General features: G+C 58.9%; 2 protein-coding genes across 3 annotated transcripts in view; one reads left to right on the top strand and one right to left on the bottom strand.

Annotated features, from left to right (window-relative positions):
* The window catches only part of OGFOD3 (2-oxoglutarate and iron dependent oxygenase domain containing 3), a 35,028-nt gene that overhangs the window by 4,043 nt on the left and 12,474 nt on the right, over positions 1–18,511 (bottom strand). The window contains exons 8-9 of one of the 2 annotated variants that reach the window (XR_009049951.1): positions 17,796–17,919; positions 14,280–14,508 (exon numbers count right to left, since the gene is read on the bottom strand). Coding sequence is in view for 1 of the 2 variants with exons in the window: in XM_057714962.1 (XP_057570945.1) it covers positions 14,372–14,508; positions 17,796–17,919 (261 nt within the window). In the remaining variant the exon portion in view is untranslated. Of the gene's footprint in view, positions 1–14,196; positions 14,509–17,795; positions 17,920–18,511 lie in introns of those variants that run through there. The other variant, XM_057714962.1, reaches the window with a different exon arrangement.
* Positions 591–2,175, top strand: UTS2R (urotensin 2 receptor). The gene has a single exon (XM_057714961.1). It carries the CDS (start codon positions 672–674, stop codon positions 1,824–1,826), a length of 1,155 nt encoding a protein of 384 aa, XP_057570944.1. The 5' UTR covers positions 591–671; the 3' UTR covers positions 1,827–2,175.

The raw sequence follows: 18,511 nt of genomic DNA, 5'->3' as shown, positions 1-18,511 counted from the left end.
CCGCAACTAGAGAAAGCCCATGCACAGCAATGGAGACCCAACGCAGCCATAAATAAATACATTAATTAATTAATTAATTAATTAATTTAAAAAATTAAGTCAGCAGATATTACTTTTGCAATTTGAACAAAATATATTTTTAAACACATACTGGAGAAATGAATTGGGAGAAAGGACGCAGGAGTCAGCACGGCCTCCCTGCCCTTCACAGATGAGGAAGTGAGGAGGCCTAGGGAGGACTCCTGGTTCCATCCACTGATGACCCCACCCCTGGAGGTTGCCTGCTGTGCTCTGGTTTTCAGAAAAGTCCAGCCAGCCAAGAGGCCTTTGGACTTGCAGTGGGGGTGCTGCTGGGGCACGCACGGGGAGCAGCTGGTTTAGGTGGTTCTTTGGTCCCCCGGGTAGCTGGGGAAATGAGGCAGAGCGTTAGAGTTCCGAACGGAGAGTCCCCAAGGGGGTGCTACAGTTGGCGAGCCCCATGCCTCTGCAGACCTCCCCAGCCCAGTGGGAACTGTGTCCTCTCATGGCCTCCTGGGAGTGGGAGGGGGTGCCTGACCCGCATCTTTAATGGGCATCCTCTCCTGCAGGACAAGCGTGTCATCCACAGATGCCCGTTCTCTGCCTAAAGGAGTAGCAGGCCCCAGCCCCAAGCCTGGTGTGAGGCGGCAGAGATGGCGCTGAGTCCAGAGCCGTCCAGCAGGTTCCCCGCGCTGGCTACCACAGGCAGCACCGTGCCGGAGCCGTCTAGTGCCCCCAATGCGTCCCTCAACAGCTCATGGGCCAGCCCAACAGAGCCCAGCTCCCTGGAGGACCTGGTGGCCACGGGCATCATTGGGGTGGTGCTCTCAGCCATGGGCGTGGTGGGCGTGGCAGGCAACGTGTACACGCTGGCGGTCATGTGCCGCTCCCTGCATGCCTCGGCCTCCATGTATGTGTATGTGATCAACCTGGCGCTGGCGGACCTGCTCTACCTGCTCAGCATCCCCTTCATCGTGACCACCTACGTCACCAAGGCATGGCACTTCGGCGATGTGGGCTGCCGCGTCCTCTTCAGCCTGGACTTCCTGACCATGCATGCCAGCATCTTCACCCTGACCCTCATGAGCAGCGAGCGCTATGCCGCCGTGGTGAGGCCGCTGGACACGGTGCAGCGTTCCAAGGGCTACCGCAAGGTCCTGGCGCTGGGCACGTGGCTGCTGGCACTACTGCTGGCTCTGCCCATGATGCTGGCCATCCGGCTGGTCCGCAGGGGCCACAAGAGCCTGTGCCTGCCGGCCTGGGGCCAGCGCGCCCACCGCACCTACCTGACACTGCTCTTCGGGACCAGCATCGTGGGGCCCGGCGTGGTCATCGGGCTGCTCTACATCCGCCTGGCTCGGGCCTACTGGCAGTCGCAGCGGGCTTCCTTCACGCAAACGCGGCGGCTGCCCAACCCCAGGGTGCTCTACCTCATCCTGAGCATCGTGCTGCTCTTCTGGGCCTGCTTTCTGCCCTTCTGGCTGTGGCAGCTCCTCGCCCAGTACCGTGGGGCCCTGCCGCTCACACCCCACTCTGCCCGCATCATCAACTACCTGACCACCTGCCTCACCTATGGCAACAGCTGTGTGAACCCCTTCCTCTACACACTGCTCACTAAGAACTACCGTGACTACCGCCAGCGCTTGCTCCACGGCAGGGGCGCCCATGGGCCCGTGGGCATCCGTAGCTTCCCGCAGGGCCACAGCCGCTGCCAGCGCAGCTCGGGCCACTCACTGTCCTCCAGCAGCCAGCAGGCCACCGAGACCACTGCACTGTCCCAGGCGGCCCCTGGGGGGCTCTGCACTTGAGTGCTCCTGGCCTTCACATGGGTGCTGGAGTGGGGGGTGGGGAGTGGTCCCCAGAGCCCAGGTCACTCCTGGACTCCCCCACTGACTGCCTCCCTTCCTCAGTCCTTTTCCAGAAAGTTCCCTGCTCTCCCTTCCCCATCACTCACTTCAGCTCCATCGGCCCAGCCACTTTCCCCTTAATGCCCAGAAGTACCCCCTGCCCCATCCACCTGCGAGGTCTGCAGGAGGCTCAGCCCAGGACCAGCTTCTGAAGACCGTGGTGAGTGGAGTCTTCACTGCCCCCAGCAGATGTAAGCGCCCACCTGACGCGTGGCGGGGCACTGTGTAGGCACACAGGCTGCCTATATGGGACCCTCCTCCTGGCTGGGGTGTGGCTCTGGTGGCACCTGCCTCCATCCCCATCGCGCCCTGCTCCCATGTAGCTCCATCCCTCTCAGCTTCAGCACCTGGAATAAACTCTGAGCTCTTGCGTCTTGTCCTGCTGAAGCAGCTTGGGTGGGATGTCAAGGGAGGCGGGACCCCCAGGACATTCCCCTGCACTTGGAAGAGACTGCCTGGCTGGGGAGGGGACATGTCTGGCCATTCAGCCTTCCTGACACGGTGAGTGGGTGCTGTCCAGCCTGAGCCGGGCCCAGGGTGTGGGACCTGAGACCCTGGGGCAGGGCAGGGAGCCACCAGCCTCAACCTGCTGAGGGAAGAGGGGCAGCGGGGGCATCACTCCAGGGCAGGAACTCGGCGCCCAAACTGAAACCATGAGCTAGAATTGCTCTCCCATTGGCAGCTCATCTGCCTCTCCTTCCCCAGACCTGGGGGTGGGGGTGGGGGCAGGGGTGCAGGTCACGCAACCCACATAGGGTGTATCTCACACCTCCGGTGTGCAGCATCCGAGCTGGGCCCCCCGTGGACACCAAGACCACCAGGCTCTGCCCACAGAGATGCCACCCACGGGGAAAGGTTTTGGACCTCTCCCCACCCCTACCCCACCTTCCAGCGGCCTATACACTCCCCACTGTGGCCCCAGCTCACATCTCACAACTGGGTCTCAGCCTCGGCTACGCATCAGTCTCATCACCGACCAGGCCCCTCCTGGACCCCTTTCAAGGTCCTGGCAGGATCCTAACACGTGGGCAGGTGGAGATCTACACCTCCCTCCCCACTGGTCCCTACATATGGGGTCCAAGGCCACTGGCCCCACGTGGGACCCCAAATGTTTTTAGAAGGAAACAGCCCAAAGTTTGTACGTTGACCAAGACCCTGGGTCTCAGCGTCCTGAATCCTGATTCCAGGATGTGTCGAGAAGGCCCCCAACGTGGAGAACAGAGACCCCCCAGAAGTGGCCCTGCAGCCCCCACTCATCTGCACTTGTAAAGATGCCCTTTGCAATATTTCTTGGAGTGATGCTAAAGAAGTTACATTTTTAGCTCCAAACTGAAGACCTGAGGACTCTGGTTAACACTCCCCGGTGGACAGGACAAGCATCCGCGGCCACACCTGGGACAGCAGTGGGGGCTGTCCTCCCACCTTCCATTTGGAGGTGCTCACCCTCCTGCCAGCCTCTGGGGAGCCTTATGATAACAGCCTGCTTCGGAGGGTTTAAAAATGTTAGGCAGGCTCTCACACCTGTGCACCCCCCCCACCCCACCCCACAGCCACGTGGAGACTCCTGCTGGCCTGCTGTGGCTTGGCCGACCTCCCTGGATCCACCGCCTGCAGCCCCTCCCTCTCCCCTCACCCTGGGCCCCCAGAACCCCCCAGTAAGGGACAGGTGATTTATAGAGGCCTAGTTTGGCTCAAGACTCACAGTCATCGGCCCATCAGGCACAGTGCCCAGCCCTCGGCAAGCTGGACAGTGGAGGGCCCGGGGCTGACCAGGGCAAGCCTGCACGTGGCTAGAACGGGTCCTAGCAGGTCAGGGCTCCTGTTCAAACGCTGCAGCTTTATTGGAGGCAGTTTCATACCATAAAACTCTCCCGCTTAAAGTGCAAGTAATAATTTTCAACGAAAAGGCAGAGTTGTGCAACCATCATCACAATCCAGTCTCAGGACATCTGTCAGGTGAGGACATCTGTCAGGTGGGGACATCCAGAGAAACCCACCAATCAGGACAGACATATAAATAACAAAAGGGTCTTGAAGGAATTGGATCATTAATTAAGGAGCTGGCACGTTTGAGCTCCATTGCCTGAAGCAGTGGCCTGGAAACTCAGGCAAGAGAAGATGCTACAGCCTTGGGGCAGAATTCCTTCCTTCCTGGAAACCTCTGTTTTTTGCTGGGAGGCCTCCAACCGAGTGGAGGAGCCCCACCCACCACGTTCCGGTAGCAGACGCCCATCCGCGCGGCATGGGCAGAGTTGAATGCACCCCGGTGGACGAACACGTGGCGGTTGTGGGCATTTGAGCTGCTTTCACCGTTTCCCGAAATGAACAGGGCTGCTGTGAATGCCCATGTGCACGTCTACGTGGAGGCGTTGCTGCCCTGGGACCTCCAGGCTGTTCCCCAAGGGCTGTGCATCTGCCGCTCCCTCCAGCTGCCCTGCTTGAGGGTTCCTGGCCTCCTGGCCTCTCCATCCTGCCCACACTGCCCTCCCTCTGGGCAGGCACTGTTTTATGATAAAAGAGCAGCTGTTCTGGGTAAACTCAGATTAATAACGGGCAGCTCTGCGATGGTGACTGTCTTTCAAAGCCATATGTCTGCGGGGCTGGGGCCGTAGGCCTTGCTCAGACGGGCAATGGCGGGGAGGACAGTGCTGCCTGCAGGCTATGGGGGGCCAGGGCACCCCCCTTCCCATCCGTGTCACCTCGGCTTCCAACGGGAGTGAGTCCAGGCTCCCTCACCTCCAGTTCTGTCCCATGAACCTGGGGCTTACCTACCTGGTAACATGCACTGAGGGAGGGGCAGCCAGCAGGGCCCCTCAAAAGAAAGGGACATCTGGGCTTCCCTGGTAGCACAGTGGTTAAGAATCTGCCTGTCAATGCAGGGGACACGGGTTCGATCCCTGGCCCGGGAAGATCCCACATGCCGCGGAGCAACTAAGCCCGTGCGCCACAACTACTAAGCCAGTGCTCTAGAGCCCGCAAGCCACAACTAATGAGCCCATGCTCTGCAACTACTGAAGCCTGCGCACCTAGAGCCCGTGCTTTGCAACAAGAGAAGCCACTGCAATGAGAAGTCTGCACACTACAACGAAGAAAGCTCTCTGCAACTACAGAGAGCCCGCGCACAGCAACAAAGACCCAATGTAGCCAATAAATAAAAATAAATTAAAAAAAAAAAAGCAAAAGAAAGGGATGTCATCAGGGCCATCTTCACTATGGATTGTCTTGGTCTATGGGTCACCCGAACCTTTTGGCCAGTTGCCCCTGTCCCCAGAAAGGCACTGACCAGATCTCCCGTCCCCTGTCCCCAGGAAGGCATGACTGGGCATGTCCACAGGCCTGGCCGGCCTTACACCCTGCTGGGAGGCGGGGGGCTGCTCCATGTGCTGAGTCATTTCCAACAGTTCAAAAGCAAAGAGGAGGGCTCGAATCTGGTGTTCCCTCTGCAAATTCCCCTGTGTTATCTGGAGCTTAAGACCATGGGACTTTGCTGGAGATCTGGCAGTGTGGACGCTGTGGGGGCGGAGTGGATCCCAGGGGAGGAGGCCTTGGGGAACAGAGCCCGGGAAGCCCCAGGTGCATGTTCACCCCTGGGTGCTAGGGCCCTCTGACCTTAACCCCCACACTCGTCAACCACAGCTGGAGCCTGACAAGCTCCTGGGCCTGTGGCGAGTGGCCTTGTCCTACAGGGCCCTCCTGGGGTGGGCACAGATGCTATCGGCACCAGCGTGGGCTGCTCTCCTGCCTGCATCCCGTCCCTTCCCTGCCTGCCCCAGAATCTCAGGCCCCCACAGGTGCCGGTGGGCCTGGGCCTCTGCCTGGGCATCTTTCCCCTATTGTCAGGGCCCCCAGTGCCCCAACAGCCTGCACTGGACGCCCTGGGTGGTAGCATCTGCTCATCCTGTGCAGGGGACCACCAGAGCTGTGCGTGGAGCCCCTTTACACATAGCCAGGAAGGGAGGGGGACACAGGCCACCATTCTAGAAAAGCGCGACAGTGTCCCTGTCCACTCTGCAAGCATCAGATCCAAACTGAGCTCCTGAACCCTAGAGGCCTCACCTGGGGCTACTGGGCAGAGGGGCCAATGGGGGGTGTGGGAAAGGGAGGAGGGAGGAGGAAAGGGGAGGGTGAGGGGAGAGAGGAAGAGGAGGGGATGGGGGAGGGAGAGTGGGGGAGGGGATGGGGAGAGGAAGGGGAGGGGTGGGACTTGACGGGGGAGAACGGGGAGGAGCAGGTGGCTCTCCCCTCCACTGCACTGGACGCCAGGAGCTGAGAGGACCTTCTGCCTGAGTGCAGCCCAGGGCGGTGGTGGTCAGCCGTGGGACCGGGAGGGCTGCCAGCTGTCTGATGGCTGAGCACTCAGGCTGAGGGTCACTTAGGATGATGGACGAGGTCTCAGCATTCCAATGCCATCCACCCAGCACCCAGACTTGCAGATGAAGAGGCAAAACGCCAAGGCCAGGCTCAGCCCACAGGGCTCCTGATGGCTTTCCTTCGAGGCACTACTGCCCTGACTTCAGTCCCGACCTCTGCCCCCGGACCACCCCACCCCCACCCTGGCTGGGGGGATGACTTTCTTTTCATAGAAGGTTACTAGGACCCCTTTGTGAGATACTGTGATCAGATGGGAGGTTTTGTGAATGTGGACTTGGTTCCGGGGGGGCTCCCCTGAAGCTGGGTTAGTGGGGTGCGGGCTGGGTGAGGAGGCCTTCGCTGGCGGTGGTGCATGAAGCTCCTCTGGAAGACCTTGGGCACAGAGCCACGGGGACTGGGTGCCCAGCTGCATCGGGAGGGGGTCGTGTGCCAGGCCTGGGGGCATGTCCCCCGCCCCATCCCCACCCCCTGCATCCCCTTCCCTGAGTTTCTCCACCCACTCCCCTCAGTTCCTATAGCAAAAACAAGGAGTGGGGACAGTGGTCAGGCAGGCTGTGGGACCTGTGACCAGGACTGTGGTGGCCAGTACCCACTGGAGAATGAATGAATGAATGGACAAACTCTGTCCCTCCACCAGGGACCTGCCGCCCTCTCTTATTCTGTCTTCTGTCTTCCTGAAGGTGGTGGAGGGGGTTGGTGGAAGGTGGGGAAGGAGCCAGAGGCGGGTGAGTTCACAGCTGATTTCACAGCCAAGCTCACAGAAGGCGCGGGCATCCAGAAGCCTGGTGGCGGAGGATTGCATGATGGATTTACCAGGTGCAGGCACATTCCTGCCCCGCAGGCTGGTCAGTTTCCAAGAGGCTCAGGCTTCACGAGGATTTGGCTGCTGACCTGTGGGCTCTTGCAAATCCAGCAGAGTGGCCTGGCTCAGTCCCGAAACCTGTGCCTTGAGCCCCTCCCTCCCACTTTCCATGAGTCCCCAGGGGTGGGGAGAGCCCAGCTTCCACAAGGAGACGCACCAGCACACAGAGTTCCTGTCACCCGGTTGCACGTCCAGGGCTGCCGCACTTCCTGTAAATTACGCACCACAAAGAAAAACACACTGTCCAAAGTCTCCCCTACTCTTAATTTTTCCAGGAAGTCATTCTTTGGAAATGAGTTGCACCTACAACCAGCAGACACCACTTTTACCTGCCCAGGGGGCTCTCTGCTTTTGTAGACTGTCTTCACCAAATGGAGCTCTTGGGGGCAGTGCCGGGGGCCGTGGGTGACATGGTGAAGCTGGCTCTGCCTGGTAGACTGGCCTAGCTAGTTTGCAGAGACCTGAACTTTTACCTGATTCCACACCTGAACCCACCCAGCTGACTGGTGGTCCTGACCCGGTCACCTGGAGAGCCAGCCTTGCGGGTGATGCTGGGCCTCCTTTTTGCCCTGGAGAAAGCCCTCAGCTTATTGGCACCTTTACTCACACACCCACCGGGTAAAAGAAAGGAAGGGGCTCGGCCAGCAGAAGGTGGGAGCCCCCATCCCATGCAGTGGGTGGGGATGGCCAGAGTCTAGCCTGGGCCCCATACACCCACAAACCACCAAACCGGGAATCTGAGAGCCGCAGGGCCACCTGCAAGAGCAGGTTTTTCCACTGCAATTCCAGACCGATGATGCTCGGAGCAGGAAGGAAGCCCGAGAGGCTGCCAACAGCCAGCAGCCAGGAGATCCAGACTCCTGCCTCTTCCAGCCCAGCCGAGGACCCAGCTCCATGCAGGCAGTGGGGGCCCGTTCTCCCGGGGCCTGGCAAGGGCCCAGAGGACAGCCCCGTCCCCTGAGCTGTCCAGGGAGGGCCCCCAGGCTGGACGGCTCTGTCCTGCCACCTCTCCCCTCCTGGAGCTGCGGAGACCCAGGCCTGGCGGGCCTGAGTGGTGAGTGGGGTCAGAGCCGGGAGGCAGCTGGGGCGATCGGCGGCCTGGGGACTCCAGCCCAGTGTTCCAGCCCCTCTCTGCCCTTCCTCCATGTGCAACCTCCCTCGCCCCCAGGTGGCCTCCTCGGCGAGCTCACCATCAGGTCATCTTTTGTTACAAAATTCTCTTATTCCTGTTTCACAGGTGAGGAACCAGGCCAGGCGGGACCCGCAGGAGGCAGGAGCACCCACCCCCAGCTCAGTGGTGCAGCTGCCTTTGCCCTTTGTGACCTGAAGCACCCTGCAGTGTGATTGAAAGCCCAGAGCCTGGTCTCACCGCAAAACTATGTGTCAGCGTGAAACACCGAGGCTGCCCGGGCGCCAGAGCGGGCTGCCCTGCGCCAAGATTCCTCCCCAGGCCGGGGCGAGTCGGGGCTGGGCCTGGGGCCTGATGGCGGGGTGGGGGACCTCCATTTCTGCCCTTGGCCTCCCAACGCCCCCCACCCCTCCCCTCATCCTGGCCCCTCCTCCAAGCTCATGGTGGCTGGGCAGAGCTGGGATGGACCGCGTGTGCCCCACAATGCGCCAGGCTGGGCAGCAGGCAGCTGGAGGCCGGGAGCCTTCTCCACCAGAGACTCAGCCGGGAGGTGGTCCTGGCGCGGGTGATTATAGGGATGTGGGCGGTGCTGAAGGAGCAACGTGAGCCCACACGCCTACCTGTGATGAATGCAGGAAGGCTGCCTGAGCTGACAGTGAGATTGGGGCACCAACTGGGGTCTTGTGGGCAGGTCCTGACCTGGCTGAGGGGTCTGGATCTCCCTCGGAGGGGTGTGTGCCTGAAGCCATTCCCCAGGAGGCAAGACCCACACACCCTGGATGTGAGGCCTCAGCGAGGGCTCCAAGGGGCCGGTGGGGAGTGGAGGGGAGGAGACCCAGGGAACAGCAACCCCATCCCCGCCCTGCACTCTTCTCATAGAGAAGCAGGCACAGGAGAGCACCCACTGCTCAACCCCCGCCTCACGGCCACGTCCCCCTCACCCCGCAAGCCCTGCCAGCCCCTCACAGCCCCTACAGGTAAGGGCAGAGGGAGGGGGAGGTTTGGCTATGTGGGGGGCACAGGGAGGGCCTACGGGGGCCAGGGCACTGCGGGAGGCGGCAGCAGGCGTAAGCAAGTGGCTCACTTTTTCCTGGAGAGGACATCTTGGTCCACGCTGAGTGTGCAGAGACCTGGACGGTGCCTACCCGTCTCCCCCTTCCTCTCTCCTTCCTCTTCTTCTTCCCTGCCCACTGGAATTTTCCCGGAATGGGGCCCTTCCTACATTGAAAGGCAAAGTCTTAACCACTGGACCCTCCTGAGTGCTCCCCAGCTGTCTGTTCTTTATCAAGGGGCAGAGGAGGAGACAGGTGGATGCCCCCAGGCCTGGGAAACTCAGGGACAGTTGGCGGGGGCAGTGGGCTCAAGCTGGGCACCGGGCCAGGTATGTGACCACAGCAAGGTTCCAAGCCCCCACCTTGTGTGTTCACTGGGATGGGGACTGGCAGCCATAACCCCCATGCTGCAGAGTGGGAGAGGTACCCTGCGCTGGGGCAGGCGAGGCCCAGCCCTCCCGGAGCCCCCACTGGCCTTCTTGGGAACAGGGGCTCACTTGCACCCCCAGCTCCATTGGGATCAGTTTGGCCTCAAAGGTGCTGAGATGGAAGGAATGTCAGGGTGGGGCCTCAGATCTGCAGGGAACAGAGCACAGCCATGTGTCCTGGTCCAACCCTCCCCTGCCATGCTGTGGGGCACGGTGTGCTGGCCAGCAGGAGAGGTTCAGGCCCCCGAGGGTGAACAGAGGGGCTACTGGGGGCCGTGGTAGTAGACAGAAGCCTTCAGGGCCCCTTCCTGGGGAGGAATGGGGGCTCTACACTTCTCCTGGAACTCAAGATCAAGATATGAAACTGATATTTATGTGTCAGTGCATCTGAGGAAATGAGAGATGGGTTGGATGTGGGCTAAGGATGTTTCCCTCTCCCCCGGGGCTGCCAGGAGTCTCAGGCCTAAGATCTGATTGACGTTTGGTTCACTGGTGTTCTCCCCAGCTTGGCCTCAATTTCACATGTCTTACTACTTTGTATTTTGTCTTCTCACTTTGTACACACGCTGGGGGATAAACTCTTGCTGCTCTCACCTGCCCCCACCTGCTGCCCCCCCCCTCGCCGGCACCCTGGACCCTGCCTTCCAGGCTGAGCACGGCCAGGGCCCTAAATTCAGTGTGACTGGCTTGGTTTCTGGAAGATGCTGCATCACTCGGGACTCACATCGCGGGGTCTTAGGTCCTTGGCCCCCAGTCTCAAGGATGAGCAGAAGCGTCCCCAAACTCTTCCTTTCTGTGAAAACCTCTAGAAGGTGTGGGAGGCTCTGAGATGCTGCGACTTCAGGTGGTAAATGAGTTGGTACCTGGTGGGTGGGGCAGAGATGCCGCCAATTAGGGGGCTGGTTGCTGGGACCACGTTCCTAGACTGCCTGAGAGAAACGTGCGCCCGAGGCCCCACAGCACAAGCCGACAAGATGCCCAGGGGTCAGTGCCACCTGGGGGCTGAGGGCTGGTGGGGACTGGGGTGGGTTGGTCCCAGTTCTCACGTGAAGACCGTGCTGGAGGGGAGAACACAGAAGCAAAGTGGCTCCAGGATTAGAAGATCAGGACTGAGAGCCAGCATGGATCCCAAGACCATTCAAGGTGGTTCCAGTTGTAACTCAAAGGGGAACAAACAGGCTGGTGTTTTGCTCTGGGACCAGCCCTGAGGCAGGCTGGGCAGCTGCGGAGATTTCTATAAACAGCCCCCACCCTGTCCCGCCTGCGGCATCCCCACGGCCCCTGCAGCAACCACCCAAAGCCCCTGCCCCCTGCTTGGCAGCTCCTGCCCACGGGCCCTGCACGAATCAGGGGGTTGCTGCAGCCACATCCTGCCTGCCTGCGCACGCTGACGCCTGAACCCGCTGTCACTGCCGAGCACCTTCCAAGCCTCCCCAGACCCCAAGACCTCCCTCCTCCCAGGCTGCCCCGAGGCCTGGGCACCGCTTGCGCAAGGCAAGGAGTTGGCAGCACCTGCCCACCTGGTGAGGAGGCGGAGGCCCTGTGCAGCAGAGGCGCCAGGCAGTGACCGGCGAAGCCAGCCTCAAGGTGGACACAAGCTCCCCCACCCTCCCTGCGCTGGCCAAGCCCAACTCCCGCACAAACGGTGGGGCCTCACCTGCCCTGGACACCCTCCCTGGACACCCTCCCTGGCACTTGTGGTCCCTTCTGCTTCTGCGACCTCCTGCCCTTTTCTCCTGCATAGGGAAGGGAAGGTAACTCGCAGCCAGCTTGGGCCCTGTCCGACTGGGTCAGCTCCTGACCTGACGTTTCAGCTTCTGCTCTCACGGAGGCTCAGCTGTGCTCAGGCCTGGCCCTGATGGCCGGCTCGCCAGGAGAGCCAGAGTGGCAACCCCTTCTTTCTAGCCATGAGACCAACGTTCACGTTCTTTGATTCAGACTAAACACTTTTATTAGGAAATAAGTCACTCAGCAGAGGACGTGCCAGGACCCCCACTTCTCCCTGGAACAGACCACATCTGCCCTCGGTCAGGACCTCCCCGCAGGACCGAGGAGCCCACATGGCTGCAGGTGAGCACTTCTTGGGGCCACCCAGCATAGGCTGTGCATTTTTTCTCATTTTAAAAGAAAGATGTTCTTTTTTTTTTTTTTGGCTGCACAGTGTGGCTTAGTTCCCCAACCAGGAATTGAATCCACACCCTCAGCAGTGAAAGTGTAGAGTCCTAACCACTGGACTGCCAGGGAATTTCCGGAAAGAAGGACATTCTTGCTTTCACCCAAATATCTTTATTTCTTTGTCCAAGTACCTCTGTGATGATTATGAACAGGATAAGTAGCAAAGAATGTCAATTAAAACCAATACCTTGGACTTCCTAGGTGGCACAGTGGTAAAGAATTCACCTGCCAATGCAGGGGACATGGGTTCGAGCCCTGCCCTGGGAAGATTCCACATGCCACGGAGCAACTAAGCCCGTGCGTCACAACTATTGAGCCTGTGCTCTAGAGCCCGTGAGCCACAACTACTGAGCCCATGTGCTGCAACTACTGAAGCCCACGTGCCTAGAGCCCATGCTCCACAACAAGAGAAGCCACTACAGTGAGGAGCCTGCGCACCACAACGAAGAGTAGCCCCCGCTCGCAACAACTAGAGAGAGCCCGTGTGCAGCAACCAAGACCCAACAAAGCCAATAAATAAATTAAATAAGTAAATAAAAATAAATTTATAAAACAAACAAACAAACAAAAACCAATACCTTACTTGCAAAGCACTTCAGCCACAACTAAACCATCAGATGCCCCCTCCTTAGGTCAGTGAGTGGCCATGCGGGCCGTGGAACACCAGAGGACACCTGCCCACCCTCAAACTGAGGGTAAGGGGTCATTCAGACAACACAAAGGTTACAGAACAACGTGAGGCCTGCATGAGGCTTCCCTGTTGGAATTCGCAACATCTCATCCCAAGACCAGAGCAACAAACCTTTGAAAAGCCAAGACAGGAGAACCCAGAGGACAACCGGATGGGAGGAGGTAGCTTTTCTTGCACAAGACTGAGGCTGGCTGGTCCAACCTAGAGACAGTGTCCCCAAAGCATCACCAACCCTAAGATCAGCTCTGCCCACCTCCCAGAGCCTGGCCTTCATCCTTCCCAGATCTGCCCCAAGTCCTTTAAAAACAGGAACCATGATCCAGGACCCCATGGGGGTGGCAGCCTTGGCCCCCTGGAACCCACAGCCATGACCCAGAGGGAGGACATCCCATGCCACAGTCTGCATGTGGAAGTTTGGCCCCCACAGCCCTGAGACACACATATCATCACCCATGGTGCAGGAGGGACCCCTGGAAAACCGAGGTGCAGATTCGGGGCCCTGGCTTCCAGACCCTCATGGAGCCTTAGGTGCTGTGTGAATGGCTCATCCCAGGGTCCAGGAACGCTGTCCCTTTCCGCATGAGCCCCAAGCAGCCCTGTGGCTGCAGAGTGTGGGGAACACGTGGGTCTGCGGTGGCCAAGGGTGCAGCCTCCTCTGACATCGGGGGCACGTGTCCACGTGCCCGTGCTGGGTGGGCGGAGGGGAAAGTGCTGAGGCTCCTCCTGGCTCAGGGTGGCCAGGAGGGTCCTGCTCCCACAGCCATTTCTGGGGCCCTCTTTGCGCTCACGGGGGCGGGGCAGGGGGGGAATCAGCTCTTCTCCCAGGCGGTGCCCAAACCCCAGGCCAGTAGCTTTGTGGGACAGCCCTGGAACCTTGCCCGACCCTGGCAGAAGCCGACTGATGGACATGCAATTACCCCTGGGCCGTGCTACCCGGGCTTCCCCCATGGCCAGTTTATTTCTTTCCTATTTCCGGCTTCCCTGGCTGTTACTTTTATGTAATAGGCATGGACAGCTCTGGGACAGGGGTTGCTAAGACCTGAACCTAACCAGACAGACCCTCAGCTGGGCAGGGGGCCCCAGGCAAGCTGGGGATGGTCACGCTGGGAACACACTCGGACCTTGTGTCAGGGACCCTGGCCAGTGACGGGGCAGAGCCCAGCCCGGCATGAACACGGTACCAGGGTGACTCTCAGGGGCAAGCAGCGTTGGGGGCTCTGCCCAGAGCCGCTGGAGCATCAGAGGTGCACCTCCACCCAGAATCCAGCAGCACCAGCCCTCCCAGCCCTCCTGTTGCTGCTCCCAGAGCTGCCCTCCTCCTACAACCTTCTCCAAGGTGTCATGATTGCTGATTCTGCTTCCCAGAGCAGAGGCTGCTGGCCCCACTTGGTTCTGTCCACACTTAAGTCGGTCTCCAGTGGCCGGGGAAGGACCCTCTGTCTGCTGACAAATGGGGATTCCACCCCGGGCACGGGATTCCTTCCTGAGAAAGGAGGGCATGGCGGCCCTGCCAGCTCCTGGCCCCCCGTCAGCACAGCAAAGCCAACACCGATGCTTGTGAGGGGAAACTGGTTCCCACCATTTACTCACAGTTGAGAAATGATCAAATGTTAGCAAATCAAAATTCAGGATGATTCATAAGGCACCTTGTTCAGTGGAAATGGGCTGAGCGGGAGGGAAGGGGCGTGTGTCCAGCATGGCTGCTTCCCTGCAGGGCTGCTGGACAGGCCGCCCAGGGCTACGTGAACGTTGGGTCCGCGATGCCGTGGTCAGGGTTGCAGGTGAAGGCGATGGTGATGGCGTAGCGGGTGCCCCAGCGGACCTTCTCCACCCGATGTAGGTTCTCGGACCCCGAGGTGAAGAAGGACACCCGACCTGGGAGAGAGGAGAGCAGAGCGTGACCGCATGGCTGCATGGGTGTCTGGGCCTCAGAGGACCCATGTTCAGGCCAACGCAGTGACATAATAGACCCAGCGGGCTGGAGAAACCTCTGATTCGGGAAGGCGGGTGTCAGAAATGAACCAGCAGAGGAGCCCTCATGCAGGATGAAGGGCGCCCCAGCCCAGCCTCTGCGGGCTCTTTGTGGGGCAACCTGAACTTGGGGTGAGGCCCTGGGGCCACCCCCAGGGTTCTCTATAAGCCACGTGACCTCCCTGAGGCCACCTTAGGATCTTCTTTCTTTTTTTTTTTTTTAAATCTTTTTTATTTATTTATTTATTTATTTACTTTATTGGCTGTGTTGGGTCTTTGTTGCTGCACACAGGCTATCTCTAGTTGCGGCGAGCGGGGGCTACTCATTGCCGTGGCTTCTCTTATTGCAGAGCATGGGCTCTAGGTGCGTGGGCTTCAGTAGTTGTGGCACATGGGCTCAACAGGTGTAGCGCACGGGCTTAGTTGCTCCGTGGCATGTGGGATCTTCCTGGAGCAGGGATCGAACCCACGTCCCCTGCATTGGCAGGTGGATTCTTAACCACTGCGCCACCTAGGAAGTCCAGGATCTTATTTCTAATCACATGCGGAACAAAACCAGACCCTGGAGGGTAATGACAATGTTTTAACAAAGGATCAGGAAAGACGTGTCAAGACAAACCTCCAGCACTGGTAGCTCCCTCCCAGGGCAGCTAAAGACAAGACCCGGGAGGTGGCTTCCAAGGGTCCTAGAGTGGGGGGTCTGCCATCCATCTGTGTTCAGAGAACCCCACATTTACGTGCTTCAATATTTAACTGGCCTCATACATAGTACTGTAGATTTTTTCAGGACAAATGAGTTGACCGTTACAGAGTCACGAGGGAAGAGCCCTGGGATCCTGCGGGCGCTGTGTTCCCACCACGTGGCCCAGCACAAAATGTTCTGTGACGACTTCATTTCCCTTCAAAGGCCACTGCTGGAAACCTGACTGCTAAACCTTTGAAGGGGGGGGAAGTCCACCCCAGAGCCCGCCGCTTTCTGGTTGTAAACAGAGAACTGTGCTCTGCCTGGAAAAAACGCAGCAAAAGAAACGGTGTCACACATGGAAACCTCTGCATGGGGGCCTGAAGACACCTGGAACTTAGACCCTCCTCCAGACCAGCCAGGCTGCCCCTGACCTGAAGGAAACACTCTTTCCCAGAGCAATCTGGAGTCATGCCACTTTCTGAGGCTCATGTCAAAGGGTCTCGTCCTCAGTTTTTCCAGTTTTAATCACACCCGAGACCTCGGACAAACAGCCAGGCCCGTCCGCACAGCAGGCCCGACGGCCTCCTCGCCAGTCCACGCGGTCTGTGCGCCCACCCCACCCCCGCTGCCGACACAGTTATCAAGTGTCGCTGACGTGCAGCAAGGATGGGTGTCTCCTTTAAACACATGCAGTTAATTGTGTGTCAATTGTTATCTCAATAAAAGTTCTTAAAGAAGTGGGGAAAAAAAAAAGAATGGGTGTCTCAGGGGGCCCCCCAGCATTTCTGCACACTTTGCAAACAGAGGCACCAAAGAACAGAGAAGGAAAGGACTGAAGAAAAGGGAAGCTCCCCGTGGCCTGTGGGACCATAGGAAACCATCCACCATTCATGTTGGAGCCTCGGAGGGAGGCGAGGTTCATACTGGGGCAGTAAAAGGTGATTTGGAGAAATAATGACCAACTCTTTCCCTAATGTGATGAAAACTTTGACTTTTAATCCATTAGCGGGACAAATACTCCAAGTGCAGTAAATACAAACAAATCCACACTGAGGCACATCGCAGTCAGACAGATGAAACCAGAGATTAGAGAATATCCTGGAGGTGGCGGAGCAAAGAGGGAGCTACGACGGGGTAGTTATAGTGGTGACAGCCGCGGGGAGTCCAGAGACAGGGAAAACCCCATCCGTCCAGAATTTCACAGCCAGTGAAAACATACTTTAGAAAAAAGGTGAAATAAGGACATTTCCAGGAAAACCATCACCAGCAGACCTGCACTCCACGACATGCTGAGGTAGGAGAGCAATGATACCCGTTGGAAACCTGGATGCGCAGGAGGGAATGGAGGGCACTGGAGAGTGAATAAGTAGAAAAGCTGAAAACACTCAGCATATTTTCCTGTGAATTTCCACAAGAAACAATGAACTCTTTAAGGGAAAATGAGAACTCCTTCGGCACAGCCTGTCAGAGCAGCTGCGCCACGCTCTTCGCCAAACGCCAGGCTCCCTGTGACGTCTGTGCAGACGGGACAGAGTTGGTGACTCTCGTCCTGTCGACCTGGAACGGGAATCCTCCGACCCAATGCAACGTCACCGTGATAGCTTGTCGAGCAAAGGCCCACAAGCGCTCACGATCTTGCCCAAGGCCCTCTTTCCTTTTTAATGCACCGGCAGGTAAGCCCCGCACCTATTCTGACAGCTCCCTAGTCCAGAGCGATCACAACAATGACAGCACGACACAAATGCCAGGAAGAACCGGAGGGCAGGCCGCCAGTCACCAGAACCAGGAGGAAAGTGTTGGCATGAAATCACCACCCTCGCAGCAACCAGAAGGCCAGTGCTGGTAACACCCCACGAGGCGTAACATTCGCACAGAGGCGACGGCCCACCCAACCCCAGAAACACGGAACGTTCAGCATTCAGAAAGGGTCCGCCTGCAGACACAGCTACGCACCCAGTGGGCAGGTGAGGGCGATGCCACGGGTGAGCCTCGGCAGCCAGTGAATGGTGCTGGCACCGTTGAGGTGCCCAGGCCAGAGGCAAATGGCCAGGCTCCATCTGTGAGTCTTGGCTGGGGCTGGGCTGGGGCCTGGGCTGCCCCTCAGGAAGCCCCCAGGGGATCCCCACCCCTCCCCACCCCAAAACCTGGGAAGGATAGGGGATGACTCCTTGCTCCACGCATGTTCACTGGGCGGCACTGAGTGTCTGAGCTGGGCTGGGGGCAGCAGGGGCTCGGGGACCACCAGGTCAGGGAGGCAGGTCCCTGTGCTCGGTGTTATTACCGACATCAGGTCAGGATCACTACTTCGTCTTAGGCTTCAAGTCACTACAGCGGATGGAGAGGGAGCCAGCTCTGGAAACCCGCTCTGCAGTGACAGCAGTCATCGTGGCCACACCCGCCTCCACCTCTGACAAGTGGGTTCCATGGACGCACTGGACACCGGGAAAATGCAGCATCCTGGGAGAGGCCACGGCTGGGGGCCCCGAGGCCTTCCCGAGAGTCCTACCTGCTCTGGGCTCCACCGTCTTGTTGGCCCCCTCCTCCATGAACACAAACCGCCCCCCGCCGAAGTCATCCAGGTAGTCGGAGAGGTACAGCAGTGATGTGTAGTCGAAGGAGCCATAGGTCACCTGCGGGCAAAGCATGAGGGCACGTCACCATCTGCTTGTGGGAGGGCTCGCTCCTCAGGAAAGGACAGAACCCAAGCCTCACGCGGTCCTCACCGGCAGGTGGTCCTGCCTGGTTCCTGCACAGTCACAGGTGCAGCCCAAGCTGAGAAGCCCACAAGTGTGACCCCTGGGGCTGCCACGCCACCCACCCAAGAGGACCCTCCCGTGTGAACACAGGGAGCAAAGGCAGTGCTTCTGCTCTTTCTCCAGATGTGGGCACCCCAAGCTTTCTTTTAAATTGTAGTAAAACACACAAACCATAGTTTACCACTTCCCCCATCGCTGCACGCACAGCTCAGGGGCACTGAGCACAGTCACATGGCTGTGCACCCACCCGCACCGACCATCGCCGGAACGCTTCATCCTCCCAAACGGAAACTCTGTTCCCACTACACATGAACTCCTCCCCTGCTCCCCGACCAGTGCCCACCCTACACTGTCTGTCCTTTCCTGTCTGGCCCTCTTTGCGTGGACGTTCTTCTGGAAGACAGCATGGGCAGTGGAAAGCAGGGGACGGTGAGGGGTGGCCGTGAAATCTGTGCTCTGGGCTTAT

The sequence above is a fragment of the Hippopotamus amphibius genome, chromosome 17, assembly GCF_030028045.1.
Source record: "Hippopotamus amphibius kiboko isolate mHipAmp2 chromosome 17, mHipAmp2.hap2, whole genome shotgun sequence".
Taxonomy (NCBI): Eukaryota; Metazoa; Chordata; class Mammalia; order Artiodactyla; family Hippopotamidae; genus Hippopotamus; species Hippopotamus amphibius.
The sequence above is the reverse complement of the archived record's forward strand: the minus strand, read 5'-3'. Positions and strand labels throughout refer to the sequence as shown.